The 16,742-nt window shown below is 42.9% G+C and overlaps 1 protein-coding gene across 8 annotated transcripts in view; it reads right to left on the bottom strand.

Moving 5' to 3' along the window:
- Positions 1 to 16,742, bottom strand: part of frmd4ba (FERM domain containing 4Ba) — a 53,010-nt gene that overhangs the window by 11,883 nt on the left and 24,385 nt on the right. For all 8 annotated transcript variants that reach the window (XR_014569602.1, XR_014569603.1, XR_014569604.1 and 5 more), the window contains exons 2-11: positions 16,570 to 16,635; positions 16,294 to 16,388; positions 15,847 to 15,939; positions 15,213 to 15,297; positions 14,357 to 14,413; positions 14,024 to 14,046; positions 10,040 to 10,123; positions 9,232 to 9,297; positions 8,017 to 8,074; positions 6,140 to 6,226 (exon numbers count right to left, since the gene is read on the bottom strand). Coding sequence is in view for 5 of the 8 variants with exons in the window: in XM_083770713.1 (XP_083626839.1) it covers positions 6,140 to 6,226; positions 8,017 to 8,074; positions 9,232 to 9,297; positions 10,040 to 10,123; positions 14,024 to 14,046; positions 14,357 to 14,413; positions 15,213 to 15,297; positions 15,847 to 15,939; positions 16,294 to 16,388; positions 16,570 to 16,635 (714 nt within the window). In the remaining 3 variants the exon portion in view is untranslated. The remainder of the gene's footprint in view (positions 1 to 6,139; positions 6,227 to 8,016; positions 8,075 to 9,231; positions 9,298 to 10,039; positions 10,124 to 14,023; positions 14,047 to 14,356; positions 14,414 to 15,212; positions 15,298 to 15,846; positions 15,940 to 16,293; positions 16,389 to 16,569; positions 16,636 to 16,742) is intronic.

The following is a 16,742-nucleotide window of genomic DNA, read 5'->3' as shown; positions in this document are numbered from 1 at the left end:
ACGGATTGATTATCACACACGCACGCAACCAGGCTCGATCTCATTCTTTTGCCCTCTATCCTACTTGCTTCCTTTTCAGTCAAACCAGATGAACAGGTTACACACACAGACTGTAGTGTCGCACGCACACACACACACACACACACACACACACACACACACACACACACACACACACACACACACACACACACACACACACACACACACACACACACACACACACACACACACACACACACACACACACACACACACACACACACACACACACACACACACACGTAAGGTCCTGGTCTTCGTTCCTGTTCTTGAGACCAGTTCACTTCACCTATGTTTTCTCTGCTCCCCTTCAGGCTCGGATCAGAGGGGGGGGGGGGGGGGGGACGACGACAACTTTTTCTGTGAATCTCCCAATTCCTTCTTGGGAACACGCCTCTGCTTTTCATATTGTAAATACCACACAAATCCCTGTTGTTTATTGAGTCCAGTCAATGCTACACTCCCACCGCAGCCCCGAGGCAAACATGTTAGTAATATACGACTTTGGTCTAATCATTAATAGCAGGGCCTCAGCAGGGCCTTCTTCACCTCCATGTGAAGACTCAACAGTACTTTCATTCGTCCCGAGGAAGAATCTCTCACTGCCCTTCGAAAGACTGTTCTTAATATACAGTGAACTAATGATTATGAGTGGTAATATAATAACAAGAGGAGTTTTGTCGGAATTTAAGCCATTAACTTTTAGGACTCTTTATTTAAACACAAACTACATTAATCCTAGCGCACCTATTCCGGGTTTGTCATAATAGACTAAAGGTGGTTGCACACTGGACGTGTTTTTCGGAAAACGGGACGGAAATGCCACAAAAAATCAGAAAAACGTGTCCAGTGTGCAGGGGACCTTAAGACTCTGTGAAAATAGGCACACAAATTAACAATTGCCAACATTAGCAGATCTAAAAGCTCACAACGGTCAATAATATATTACTTTGTATGGCACAGTAAGAACTGGGTGTGTTTGAATCCAGTAACCTTTAATATTCCAGTGGAGATCAAACAGTAAAAGTCAAAGTCATCTATCTTGGCTTCCCTAGGCTTTATTTTTCCCTAAGAAACTATAGCTCCCAAACAAGAGCTTCATAATGATCCGGCCAACACTGGGATCCTATTCAATCATAGCCAGTCTGCCAGCCCAGTGAAACGAAGAGCATGGTAATTAGTAAACAAAAGGGAACCAGCTCCCCACATCCCACAAACCCATCCCATTGTGGGGGTAACACCCCATGCCAATTCACACCCTGAGGACGCTATTAGTTAGCGTCATTTACGTTCTAATGACAGATAACGTGCATTACACTCAAATCAAATGGGTCATTAGACCACAGGTGAAACTCCACACTTGTGTGTCAATATGCATGAAACCTTTGGAGAGCAGGCAACTATAACCACGATGAACTACTGCCAAAATATGTCAAATATGTGACACACCTCAGACATCTTAGTCACATTTACTTCCTGTAAGTATACATGGGAAAACAAAAACAAGGAACCATGCAGCCCTGCACACAAGCTACACAAAAGGTAATCGTCTCCATCCAGGTAAAAATCGGGGTCATTAAAACATCCCGGTAAAAACAAAACGAACAGAAAAACACATTCAAATGCAAATCATACTTTTCATTAAACTAGCCCTGAAAGAAAGAAAAAACAGTAGCTGAAATGGCCACATGATGTTTGGCTAATTATACAGAATTTCCCTATCTTCAGTGCATTCATTCATATCCCTCAGTTTTGTTGCAACTCCTCATTAGAGGTAGGTGGAAGTGTGCCAAAAATGCCTGTGGTTTCAGATGGGCTCCAAATGTTCAAGATCTGGACCCATCCCACAGCCTAAAGGACCCCCGCGGGCTGAGAGGCTACAAAACCATCCATAGATAAATATGCGTCAAAGGTCCTGACTCACACACGCCTGTACAGGATATGCCACCCCACCCTGCTCGCACCACGTCACACAGTCAACTTGAAGTAGCTGGCAGCTCTGTACATTTCCACACTAAGCTCCAAACATTGCTGTAGCATTAGAAGACAATAACAAGTCACATGGGTATGTTTTTGTTTCAACACACACTGTACATCAAATATGATAGACAGAGCAAACTTTTTTCTTCCTTTTTTTCTTTTTTTAGTTAGCTGGCAAGAAGACTGTGGGAAAATTAGCTGTAGTAGCTGTGGGGAAATTCCTATTACCTCTAAGCTTTAAGTGTCTGTCATCCATAATAAACTGAAGATTTATTTTGAGTCTGCTGGGTCATCATATGTGCAACAGCATGTGGTGGGTAGAGAGTGTCCTATTACACGCTGGGAGAGGGTGCAAGGTAGCCAGACACGACAGAAAGTAACGAACCAAGGTGTCATGCAATTGCTCAAAATAGAATAAATGGTATCTTTCTGTGTCTGGTTCCTTCTGGTACCACGTTCCTCTGGTGTGTTTGATTGGATGATCACATTCTGTGCTCCTTTGACAGCTCATCTCTCCCCTCTTGTCCCAGCCTACTTCCACACAGTAAAATCTGCAGTGTTATTTGTTCTCTGACAGTGTAAAAATGAACCTGTAATGGTCGATTTGAATTTGGGTCATTTGTTACAATCGCAGAGAATAAATCATTAGGATTTTACTGTGCAGAATATGCTATTTTTGCCTACTGATGCTGTAGATATGCTGTATCTAGTATCTATATTAACAAGTCTAAAGTTGTCACGTGCGAAAAAGATGTGCGCATAGCCAATGAAAAGATGTGCGCATAGCCAATGAAAAGATGTGCCCATAAAGCTCTCAGCCCCTCCCTCTTTGGCTGCTGTAATGTGATCTCCCCTATGGATCTCCGCACTCCGCAGAGAAACCTTACCTATAGTCGCCTCACCATTTCGCTTATTCCTTCTAAATCTCTGCATTTAAAATATAGGTCGCTCAGCGAATGTCTTAGTTACATTAACATTGTTCTTAGAAACTACTTGGTTTGTACCTAACTACTACGATTAGACAGATCGCGTTTGTTATTTCGCTACTGCCAGTACTTCTGATTGCACGCACACACACACACACACACACACACACACACACACACACACTACCCCGTGTCCCCCACACACACAACACTGCCGCGCGGATTTAAGCTGTCAAAACTATTTTGTTAAAGTTACATATGCCACAGACACTTGCCTGAACTGTGCAGCTGATATATATACAGCATTGTCATATTTAAAAGGCGCTTTATAGCTTCTCTCAGCTCAAAGCGTGTATGAATGAGATAAATGAACAGCTGACGTCGGAGGGAGAGGACATCAGCTGTGTGTGTGTGTGTGTGTGTGCGCGCGCGTGTGAGAGGGAGGTACCGTAAACAGTCAGCAACACGTTACATTTCTACTTCTACTAAAGAAAGAGGCAGCGATGGAGCCATAAGTCCATATCCATAAATTCGGGGACATAAATTGCGCAAAATACTGTTAAACATGACGGCATCAGCCTGCTGCATCCTCCTAGCTGTTGTGTGCTAAGCTAAATCATCAGATTTAGAACAGTCAACACGGCATTGACCAGGGTTGCCACATTGACTGAGAGGGAAACAAGCAACCAGGTCTATGAAAATGTTAACAGGCCAGATCAAGTCAGAAAATAAATCTAGAATAAGCAACAATATTGCTGACTGTCAAACATCATTGTCCAATGTTGTTTTACAGCAGTGGTTCTCAAACAGTTTCATGTCATGGACCACTAATATTCTATATGTATATATATATTATATATATATATATATATATATATATATATAATATATATATTTACTATATATACACACACACCGGTATATATACAGTGTACACAAACCGTATATCTAGGTGTGCCCTGGGACAAAAAAGGTTGAGTTAAGCGGTGCCCAAAAGGTAGATCACGATCTACCAGTAACGTCAGATCAGGGGTTTTGTCGGCCAGCGCCAAAAATGCTCCCCGACAGCATAATCGGAGCAAATACCGGGCAGTGTGTATGAGCCATAACGTGTTGACTACACTACACTACACTACACTACACTACACTAATAAGGACACATAATAATAACTAATAACCCATCCGTTACTACATGTGGAGTCAACTCCCGCAATTTCCTTCTTCCCATAGTGCGCGGCAAAGTAACTCTGGGATGAGCGGCCGTGAAATTCTAGTACATAAACGAGAGTATTCAGATTTCGAGAAGTGCCAACTTCTCTTAAAACACAACAGGGGAGGGGGGATCATTTGAGCTTCAGACCATTCATTAAGTGGTGAAAACACTGACATTATACAGTGAAGATAATGAGAGGTTAAACTATCGTAGTGCAGGGCTCCACATTTTAAATGGAACACTGACCTGCAAAGTTAAAATATTGCTTTAAAAAAAAAAAGTAACGTATAATTGTCTCCGCCAGGCTGGACTATGTTTTTGCTTGCCTCCGTCTGTCCGTGTGCATGTCTGTGTCCATGTGCATGTCTGTGAGCAGCTATGGACTGATCAGCGTGAAACTTTGTTGGGGGGCCAAGGAAGAACCTCTGCTCCAGATTTAGAATTTAAATTTAAAATAAATGATCATTGCAATACATTGCATTGTTCAATACAAGGGTCAATGTTCCAGTGACAAATTTTACTTAATGTCAACCCCTGGTTACTTGCTCACCTGGTTTCTGAATGTAACCAAAACTCCAGGGTGAAACCCATCTATCCACACCTCCAGATGCATCCCTCTACAACTGCTGCTGTCCAATTCCACCCCCACCCCAAAAGCCCCCTACCAAGGTAAATGTGTTTTATTGGTTGAACACACACACACACACACACACACACACACACACAGTACTGAATGAGAACAGGCTGAATTGGGGCGGGGGGGAATGAATACAATGCCTGACAGCTAGGAAGGGAAGACCTATCGATATTCGCCAGATCACATTACAGAAACAAGGACATAAGTTGTGTACATTGAAAAGATTTGCTGTGAGTGCCCCCTGCTTCTTGTGAAAAGGTGTTTGGGAATGGGGAAGACAGTTTAGTTCAGTTTGCTAAAGTAAACTCCCTCCCCCCCCCCCCCCCCCCCCCACCACACCACACACTCTTTAACCCCTACCTCCCAACACCAACTCCGACCCCACCCAACCAGCCCATGCTGGCAGAGTGCCAGCCCCAGCGCACTGCTGCTCCCCACAGAGTGCCATAATTATACCTTCCACTGGGAGGGTTTCAGAGAGAGGCGCTGTGGTGGCTTTAATAAGTGGGCCATGCCCATTAATGCCTTGGTATTCAATGTTAACAGCATACCCGACTATGTCAACAGGTTGCTGCAACGCTGCCACACAGAACAGGTACGAGGGCAGTAATGAAAGGGTCTGGGGGGGAAACATGTGTTTGGGTTGCTACGAAAAGTTAACTAAATTATACCTCACAAATAAAAGGGGAGGGTAGACTCAGGCAAGTTGATAGTTTTTTTTGTATTATTCCAAAGCTGTTTTGTCAGGTTTTTTATAATCCTCAGGGCTATTCATCATCCCAATATTGTTATCCCACCGTCTGATTTTATTGTACATGCTCTTATCACTGTAAACTTCATTCCACCCCAGTCAAACCAATATTTCCCTCCTCCACTCCCTGCAGTTATCTCCCTTTTTTTCATTTCTCATAACTCTCGACAGGAAGAGTCTTTTTTTCTTCAATTATTTGCAATTTTGTGGGATCAACATGTGGGAGGAATGGGGTGATGATGGGAGGGAATCAATACAAAGCACCATTATTCATGTAGAAACACTGATGGATGCATATACAGACCTTTATCTGTTTTTTTCCCTCCAGGAATCTATACTTGGTGCCCTTTTTACCCACTATATACACCAAATCTCTTTGCCAAAAAAAGCCCATCTACACGATTTGGAGTCATGATTACATTTGTGTGAGTTTTGGACAAAATCAGATAGAAAATGAAACATCTATGAAAATTGAGGAAGTTTGGGGTAGAATCAATTGGTCGCCAGTGGTGCCAAGATAAGCTGCTCACAGACAGAGTCACAGAATCCCGCCACACGCTGTTCCAGCCTAGTGTTGATATCCAACCTACCTTTCTTGGTTTCAGCTTGTCCTGTAAATCGTACTGGCCGATGCCTTTGTAGCCAACTCCCAGCCACCACGGTATGCCCTGTTTATCCTGTGAGAAAACGGACACACAGAACACCGCTCATTAGAGGAAGGATTATTGGTTTAATCGTTTAAAAAGAAACGACCAGCGCAATTAGCCCATTAGGCTTTGAGCAATAGCGATGCAAGGAGGGATCAAATGCATTTAAAAGGAGCCTTAAAAACTCTGCAGACAGAGTCATTTTAACACCACTGTTTGATCTCCTCAGAAACCCTGATTTAATGAGTTTAGGTAGAAAAAGTCAGTTGATGTGGCTCAGGAGCAAGGAAATAGCTTCAGTTTCTGCAAACTAAGCATATTTTGAAAATGAAAGCCATTTGTATTTTTTCCTCACTGTGTCTGTGAGACTGCACCTTGTTTTAATTTTAATTTGTGTAAATCTAACCAAACACACACACACACACACACACACACACACACACACACACACACACACACAATATATATATATAATACTGTACGTAAATAAAAATCCCTGTAGTATGGAGGAAAAGGTTTGCTTCTAATGAGTGAAATTATTCCATAGATCAATGTAGACAAGAAGAGGAGAAGACGGAAGTATTGACGGAACATAATAGAGACGTTTTTGGCTGGCGACCCCGTCCTTCACGACTCACCAATCTAACAAAATACACACGCACTGAACAAAATGTGCATGCATGTGGCGAGCGTGTGCGTAAAGTAAACTTACCAAACATGTGCGTGCACAGATACAAACTGCTATAATTAATTGATGAAATAAAATAGCAAAAGCATTTTTATGTAAAAGCCGCTGCTCCAGTACCCAACCACATTCCTTCTTATGCCGAAAAAAACGATACTGGTTTAATTTATCAGTGTCATTTGTCGTTTGGTGTGGAAATATCACATATATTAATATATATGTGAATCCAAACTCTGCTGGTATTTGGATCGCAATGTAAACAGCTGTGGCCCTCAACGTTACACCCACAGAGTTTCTCACTTGTGGTCACAGTCGCGAGCGATACTCGTCAGATGTTTGGTACTTTTAGATCGATCTTACGGAGTGTGCTCACACACACACATAGTATACACACATACCCTCACTCTCTCCTCCTCCTCTAAAAAAGTTTGTCTAATTCATTCTTGATTTTGCTTCCATTTTATTGTGCTTCTACTGAAATATTAATGAAGCAATAAAACATTTTTAAATTATACATTTTTATTAACATTTTCTTTTCTTTTTGTCTCCACCAGGCCGAAGGCATGGAGGGAGAGTATGTTTTGCACTCCGTCCGTGTGTGTCCGTCCGTCCGTCCTTCCGTCCGTCCGTTATCAGCTAATCTCCGGCACCGTTGGCCCGATCCATGCCAAACTTTGCACACACACTCCCTGGATGCCAACGACGAAACTCTGCCCCAAATATTCCTCAACGGCCTGTTATAGCGCCACCATAAGGCCGATTTAGGCAAAACACGTCCGTTATCAGCTAATCTCCGGCACCGTTGGCCCGATCCATGCCAAACTTTGCACACACACTCCCTGGATGCCAACGACGAACCTCTGCCCCAAATATATCTCCATAGTCATGTGATCAACACGGAGTGGCACCACAACCTGCCCTGCCCTGGTGGAGACCTGTGCCGATTGGCACTTTATCTAGTTTTCTCTCTTTTGCACATTCAGAAAAGTATCTGACAACCCCTCCAAAGTATTTGGCAACCCCTATGGGGGTCGTGACCCCCAGGTTGAGAACCGGTGTCAGTTAACAGAAGAATGTGAAGAAGACAGTGTGTCCACTGAAGCTATTGTATGTGTACGCAGGGTGCTGGTCTTACCTTCACTGGGTAAAAATGGACTCCATATGTCGGCAGGGACTGTACTAGGGCAAGATACCTTTGAAGAAGAGATGGGAACAGGTTAACAGTAATTCCACCACTTACACTTAATCACTGTCAACCAGTGGCTGCTGTACTGCGGAACAGAGTGGGATTTAAGCCCTATAGCTATTCAGAAGCCACAGTCATTTTCAGTGGAAGGCCAATCGATTTCTTTCAGGGCTGTGACAGGAGTGAGAGTTCATTGATCAATTCAAGGGCACAAATAATTTGTGCGTAAATGGCCTGGGTTTGCTTTGAGCTGCAGTTCCTGGGGAAAACACACAGTAGAGGTCTGTCACCCCCCCACCCATAGCTGGCAGACTGACAAGAGTGCCGATCCTAATTAATGACACATTCTGGCATGGGGACCGCCATGTCCTTACACAACCACCACCATAGGTCAGCAGGACAGCACAAATGAACCCCAGCTAGCATCCCTATAGGGGCTGAACATTCTGCCAAAATAGTTAGAATGTAGATCTGCTATTTTCGGCTATACGCATATAGTAGCAGTGTCAAACATTTGAGGTCACAGGCTGGATTGGGTCAAATGCATCTTCACACGGGCCAGACAAGGTGTGCAGACTACGCAAATGCAAACGAACGTGCAAATGTTTTTTCTACTAAACCTGCGCTCATGTCTGTCGGCCTATGAAGTTTGTTTGAAGATTACATAGCAAACACACTCTCACTCTCTGACACATTTAGTGATGTCAGTCTTTTTTCATGAGAAAATGGCTATTATGGCTACATTTTATTTAAAGGATAGCCCTCGGGCTGTCATCTACCACTCAAACCATCTCAAAACGTATGTTGCTGCGGTGGTTGAACCAGGAACACAACAAATCTTTGATTAAAAGGTTAAATGTGAAGTAGTGGATTTGTGAGAAAGAAGACAAGCTCTAAAATTTGCAACCAGCCAATTAGCCGGTGGCTCTTCCCTCCTGTTACATGCATAAAACTGCCACACAGAAGCACTTGCAGAACACAATTACATTCAATAGCTACAAAAAATGCCACAGAGAAAGTATATATGGTATTATGCGAGATGATCATTTTAAGGATTGACACATTTTACATACTGTGATTTTAACCATGTCAATCAGTGTGTGCTTGAAAGGTGATATATAAATACAATTGTTTATTATTGGTACCATTAATGCCACAACTTACTGCACAATGGCTTGTCCTCTGCTCAGCGCCTTCAGCTTCTTGTAATGCTCGATCACCCTGTCCTCACTGCAATGGAAGGGATCAAACCTTTAATGAAAAATCCATCAAGTACTACACACCACCAACCAGAGAGGGTGTATGAGATGGCCCTGTTTCTGACAAACACCATGTTCGCTCATGCAGGAAATTCTGTCTGGCCCACTAGTGCCTCTCTTCTTCCCCTCTTCTACGTGCATGTGCACACACGCACGCATACTACATATCTGCAATCATACCCTTTTACAACGTTGTCGGACTGTAGATCCTATAACTTTGCAGAAACTTGCGCATGCACGCACGCATGCCCACACACATACACAATATAACTGGCAGTTGATTTAAGTCCCGGTGCTACAGTCAGATAAATGGCAGGCACAGAGGAAAAGGAACCAAAACTCTAAAGAGAGAAAGGAGCAAATATTCAAAGAGAAAGCCAGGCAGGAACAATTTAGGATTGTAGAGCGGCTGGCCTCACCTCTGTCAGCATTACCCTTTCTTTCTCCGAACTAATGGGCAAACCTAATTAACATAGCCCTGGCATTAATTAGTTGCCCCATCAGAGGGAAAGATTCTGTTGGTGCCAGGCAGGCATGCATGCTCAACTCATCTGGGGAAATAATTGCTTTGTGCAGCCAGGTGTTACAGAACGCTGAGGCCATTTGATGGGTGTTTGGAGGGGGTGCACGTTGCAGGTGGAAGAGGGGCGGCAGGCAGTATGTTGTGCTGTATTTTGTGGTTTCCAGAGGTTCCAGCAGCTGACACAACTTACCAGTAAGCCAGAGAAGGGTGCTCCCTCAAGACTCGGGTGGGCAGTACTGGGAGCTGCTTCAAGTCTGATCTAGTAGTCTCAGCACTGGGAGAAAAGAATAATGTCTTATATGATTAACCAATGCACTAACTCTAGTGTCCTTAGTTTCTACTTTCTAGTCATTCATGTGGATGTGGGTACCTCATCTATTCTACAGAGCTGGGAGCCTGGGAGGGACACAGTACAGTCTCAGAAATTATACTGTTGATTGATCAAAAACATGTTATTACTGTCTAATTACTAGGCCTCCTACACGTGACACCCTCAGTGCTCATAAATCTCACATGTCCCGTTTTGACCTTAAAGGAGCTCAACAAACAAGTATGCAAAACGTATGAGAAGTTAAGGTAAATGTTTAGATAAGAATACCAGGAGATATGCTAGGATAGAACGGAGAGACTTTCTCCATGTGTTTATGCAGTGTGGTTTGAATTTCTAAGACTTAACGCATGGCAGAGATAACTCACAATTGCAAATCAAAGCCAAAAGGTGCTGTGTCAGGATTTTTGTTCTTATCTATAAGAGCACTGACGCTTGCCAAGATTATTCTGTAGCTTTACTTATGTCCTGCCAGAGTTAAATTATAGAAGCACATGAGCAGGAAACCGTAGGTGCCTTTTAAGGGGCTAAAAAAAGTACTTTAATAAAAACGTTCTACACAGTCAAGTCCTCTGTGTTAATTTAACTTGTGTAAAAATGGACCCGGCCATAATCTAAGGGTACTTCAGCATAAAGTTATGTATAGAATGAACATCATGCCAAAGTACTAATTATATAATTCAGATCAACCAGCCAACCATGTAGTAGCCGGTAGAATTCACCCAAAATCACAGACGAGAAATGTTAAGCAGAGACCGAAAGTGATCTAATGAACACTGCAAATATAAGAACATTATCAGTGTGGACAAACTGTGGTGTATGTCACTGTCAAGGTTTGCGATAGTGAACCCTGAGTCACTGCAACAACATGTGGGGGGAGAACTTGGTCTACAATTGCTACAGGACAAAGACGGCTATGGCTTGGCAGGCCAGTCTACTGGAGCACTGAACAAAAGCCATTCACCAGCACTTGGCAAACCTTCCCAGTGTTGAAAGGTACTGTACGAGTCCCAGTGCTGTTCCAAAATAGGCCCTGGCTTCTCAAGACAGGACTAGATCGCTCCTATGGTTCCAACATAACATCAAACATTAGGACATCCTGGAACACTTCCATTGTACTAGCTGAGCTAATAACCACGATATTAAGAGTTAATAAGACCTTGGTAGGGTAAAATAAATTTACCTGAACTTGACGTTTCTCAACATGAAGTGTACACATTAATCCTAGGCTGATAATCATGACAATGGAAGCCAACGATCCCATGCTATATACTAAGGTGGCCTTTAATTATCCAGTTGTATGAACCAGCTTACTAAACAAAACCAAAAAACTAAACATAAAAAGGGGGCGGGGGAACGGCTGCACATGCAGAGCTACTTGAATAACTGCTCCTACTAGCTGCCTCTTCTAGGCTGACTGGGTTTTGCTGCCATGGCACTTCACTGGGAGTTTGATGGCATACATTTTATGGGGCGCTGGGGCCTGGCGTTGTCGGGGTGATCTACTCCACAGCCACACTGCCCTGTCAGCAATCTGGAATTCATTACTACGTCTGTTATCTTCCTGCAGCGTGGGGGCAATTCCTACACCCAGTACAGCCCAGCCCAGTACAGCTCAGCCCAGCTAGTGTGGGAGAGATAATACTCATGTGTCAGCGATTGCATTGGGCTGAGACTGGGTGACTGTTGAGGTAATACAATGACAGAGCCTGCGGGATTCCCCATTGCCACGAATGAACCAATAACTACAGTCTACACATAACAAATCGAGCAGAGAGCTAAAACGGTCATGCTGTTATTGACTCAAGAGCACTGGAAACATTAACATTGGTCTTTCTCAAACGTGGTGCAGTAGCAGTGCATTATATTTTAGTAAAACAATGGCATGACACCCATGTCATGATTGCTTTATTCGTCATGCTAGCCTATATTACAGATCACGTACACGTCGTACAGGACCCATATAACACTAGAAATGTGACATTTGCATTTAGCAACAAGTAGACTAACCTCATTAACCCGAGCATAGCTCAAAATCAGATGATGTAGTTTAATTTAACGTTTGGCAGGGGCCTTGCTCAGACCACCATGATGACGACATCACTATGGTGAGTCCTTCCGACGCCAGACTGTCTACATTTTGAGCAACACAGTTCATCCTCCATAAGGCAGGCTGAATGCTAGCAAGGAACAGGAGTTCTACTCCTCCACATCTAATCTCACTGCTACAGGGCCCTTTGCTTGCTTCTGTGTTGAGGAGCTGCATATGCTTTATGAGGAGATTAACTGGCCTTCCTCTGCCACAGAGGTACAAATGAAAGGAATCAGACAGGAGAAAGAGACACGATAACATAAATAGGGATGTGGCAACACTTTGCTAGCATTGAATATTCTTGAGACAATAACACTATGACTATCAAATTGTATGTTGCTGTATTAGGAGAGTTTACCCCAGGAGTACCAATGTCAAAAAGTGAATTTGCATTTATTGCCTTCAGTTCAGACACAGTATGTTAGATGCCAAACTAGTGATCAAGTAAAAGTAATGGAATGGATTGTATTGATACTCCCGGTGGGACAAAACTGAAACTGTATATGCAGCATTGGTGTCATTCGTGCAAGAGAGGAGAGGAAAGAAAACCTACACAGTAAAAACCTCAGTGAAAATTTAACACTGCGTGTACAAATACATCTGTTTCAGTGTTAAATAAACACAGAGGACATTGATTCTTACAAACTCTCTTGGCAGGTTTTCTAACAGATCTCTTGGCAGGTTTTGGTTTATTGTGCTTTCACAGTGTGGACAAAGGACGGCCCATCCCAACACCTACACAAGTTGGAAAGTTTGGACTAACTCACACACTGCACTCCAGGGCTAAGCAGTAAGAAAGAAAAATACTGTTAATAACAAACCATCCTCTATCAACACTTAATAAAACATTGGAAGATTAACAGTGATGAATGGATGCTGTCGATTTTGTTCTTGAGAGAACTAAGATAGCAGTTTTGCAGGAACTCAAACTGCATTTTCAGCATTCTATATAGCTATGTGCAGTCACAGCGTACATGTACTACAATTCCTTACAGAGCACAAAGCTTTGTGTTCAAATAATGCACAGGGGCCTCTAGGGGCACCATGCTGGGACACACAGACAGAGTCTGCTGCCAAAACCTGCTCGGCTACTCTCAGTTAGACCAATGTTTACTCATCGCAGCTTGTACCCTTCATTCCATAGACTGAACACTCCCTACAGACCATATCAGTGGGTCAAGCTTTTCACTAAGTGCAAGGCCTTATACAAAAACACCATCCCCACCTGGGAGGTGGTCATTTGGTTAATGATTTGTGGTCTTCTCGTGCATAACATCACACCACTACTGTGTCTGACCAATGCTGTAGGCAAAATTTGTAGTCTGAGGGTCACCTTTCCCAGGTACATGACACTCACTACCAAAACATCAGAGGGACAGCCATTTAGGACATGTTTCTTTAGGACATGGAACAATTTCATCTAGGAAATGCAACTAGGCCTATGTTTTAATTATTATGTAAAAGCAACATATTTCCATTCTCCAGCATGAGAGTGGAATTGGCCAGCTTGAGTTTAGTTTAGTAACAGAATACCATCAAGGAAATTATTAACTGAGGGAACTCCAGCATGAAATACAACTCTGAGCAAATTAAGTTGAACATTAACTAACTACACTGAGCTTTGGCCAAACAGATCAATAAACCAAAGTACTTCCTTGTCAGAATACTGCAAGAAATACTTGGCTAACCACAGTAGGCTATAGTATAAAGCAGAAGCTCATTTGTGTTTGCAGCATTATGTCAATAGACCTTACCTTGTGAATTCTCCTTTGGCTTCCTTTAGAAAAAAATAAATAGAAAAGAAGACGCATGAGCAAAGCAATTCACCCCGAATAAGAAATATCTATGATCTACTCAGCTGACTCGTGTGTTTATAACCTCACAGCCTACCATCCATATGTAAACAATGGCAGCAGCCAACCGATCTCTCAGAGACAACTGTTTTCAAATGTTGCATGCAGCGTGTGTGGACGGTAGTGGACCTTGGAGTATTCTAAGGTGTGGACGCACATTCACGGCTTTGATTCAAATGTCGAGTTAATAACATTCAGTCTCGAACGCCTAGGCTGTGTCAAACTTGCGCTTACCTGCAACGCGAATGCCGCTAACTTGAAGACATGTTCACTCTCCACCTCGATGTTCTCCTGTTGTGGGAAAAGCAGAAGTAAGTAAAGCGATTCCGTTGACAAAACAAGTGTAGCTTTTCCGAAACACTTGACTTGAGAGAAGAAACCTCCTCCTCCTCACCCGTACCTCGTCCCACTGTTACCGACTGAACCATTACCGCTCCGAATAGGGTGCGCATGTTTGGAATGCTTTCAAGATCGTATATACGCTCGTAATAACCTATTATTAAACACGAGTCATATTTAAATAGTGTAAAACAAATGTAAACAACACACGTACAACTAATAGGCTGCGCAAAACTCGACGTTGTGCAGTTTCAAAGCTACAACTCGTCGGTGAAATGGTACAGTCTGAAAGCAGGTTCAACAATCTCCCGTCTCCCGTGGTGACAAGTCTGCCCACCCCGCGAAAAAAGTCTGCATTGCAACATTGTTTTACAAACTGAACAAAGTAGGCATATACTGAGACCGTGAAACGGTGTGCAGGATGTTGTTGAACACGCGCCACGCGGTTCGTTCTACTGTAGCCTACTACAGCATGTGCATATGCCGATATGCGACTGTCGCAGTTGTACGTGATATTCCAAATAGGCTATTCAGGCGACCTACTCCCTGCAGTTCTCTGTCGGCATAACTTCAATGTATTGGTTATAAATCTATTTAGCAATAACCAATAACCATACAAAAAATGATTCAGTGTTTACACTAGATATTGACATGCAGAGCAGACATAATTTGGTCTTCACTTCAGCATGGTAAAGACATTTCACAAAACTTGTAGCAGCATAACATTCTAATCTAAAGTATAAACACTTACGTTAAACACTGACGATTTTGCATTCAGAAAGAAGAGCCCCACTGTTGTGTTGTCCTTTAGGAATGTGATCTTCTCAATGTAAAACCTGTGAAGAGTTCATTTTTTGTTGTCAATGTAACAGTGCTTGAATAATAGCACATTTAGCTTTACTTGTGTGGAATGTGCGCTATGGCGGTAGTAGTGTTGTCAATGTCATACAAGCTGTCTCTAAATCAGGTCGCTTGGTGCCATCTGCTGGATGTACAGTAGATCTACAACACTACAGTACAAAACTTCATGTAAGAGGTGCTCACAGCTCTCAAGATAAAAGCCGTGTCCCAATTCAGGGGCTGTGTCCTTCAAAGGCTGCATTTGAAGGCCAATGTCGTCACAGTGGTGCAACCAAGGATGTCCCCTTTCAAAGGCTTCTTCAAATGCAGCGTTCAATTTGGCATTCAAAGGACGCATCCCCTGAATTGGGGCAGTGCTATTATTTGTTATACAGAAGGTCAAATGAAATGTCAAGGCAGGCCGGCATCATTCTTGAATGTCTCAGTTATACAAAAAAAAAAATCATGTTTACATTCTAGCTCATATGGGTGAAGCTCTAACTCTAGAGTGTTAAAACAAATGCTGTAATAACAACACCACTCACCTGACTAGAAACTTGAGTTCTAAAGGACCACTCTTTTTGGAGAAGTCATGATCAAGTACCCTGCGTTCCAACTGGAGCCAGTTATTCTGATCACTGATGAAAGAAAACATGTTAGCTTACAATCCCCCTTTTTTAAATGCATTTTGCTACAGGTAGCAAATGGTTTTCATTTGACCCATAACTGAAACAGTGTGATTACACACACATACACAGTCACACACACGCTCACATGCATGCGTGCACGTACAGCACACACACACACACACACACACACACACACACACACACACACACACACACACACACACACACACACACACACACACACACACACACACACACACACACACACACACACACACACACACACACACACACACACACACACACACACACACACCTATATGCCAATCATAGAATGTAGTGTAGCTTTGGAAATGTACTTACGTGTCATCTATGAAGGAGATCCCAAAGTACTCTTTCTCCTTTAGGTTAAAATGTGAAGACACCAAATCCAACAGTTCACGGGACAAGAGCTTGGGCTAAAGATTTGATGACAAAACAAATTAACAACGCATGACAATTATTCAGACAATACAGCATAGGCAAATATATTGTACATTTTTGCAAACACAAAATCAAAGAACAGGTCATAAGGCAATTCATATAGCATCAACAATCCTTTCCTAAGACACAGACCATCATTTCTAAATAAGAGATTACCTGGACCAGCAACTCCAGCTTCCTGTCATCCAGGAGGTGCACCTGGCACAGACGGCCCTCCGTCATCTGAAGCAAGAAGAACACAGACGGGAGTCAGCGAAGGTACTAAAAGTACTTACGGGGACATCGACATTACATGATCATCTGCACTGCGGGAGGAGGGGGGGTGTGTG

The sequence above is a fragment of the Protomyctophum parallelum genome, assembly GCF_964188405.1.
Source record: "Protomyctophum parallelum genome assembly, chromosome: 8".
NCBI classification, from domain to species: domain Eukaryota; kingdom Metazoa; phylum Chordata; class Actinopteri; order Myctophiformes; family Myctophidae; genus Protomyctophum; species Protomyctophum parallelum.
Note: the sequence above shows the minus strand (reverse complement) of the source record. Positions and strands in the feature narration are given on the sequence as shown.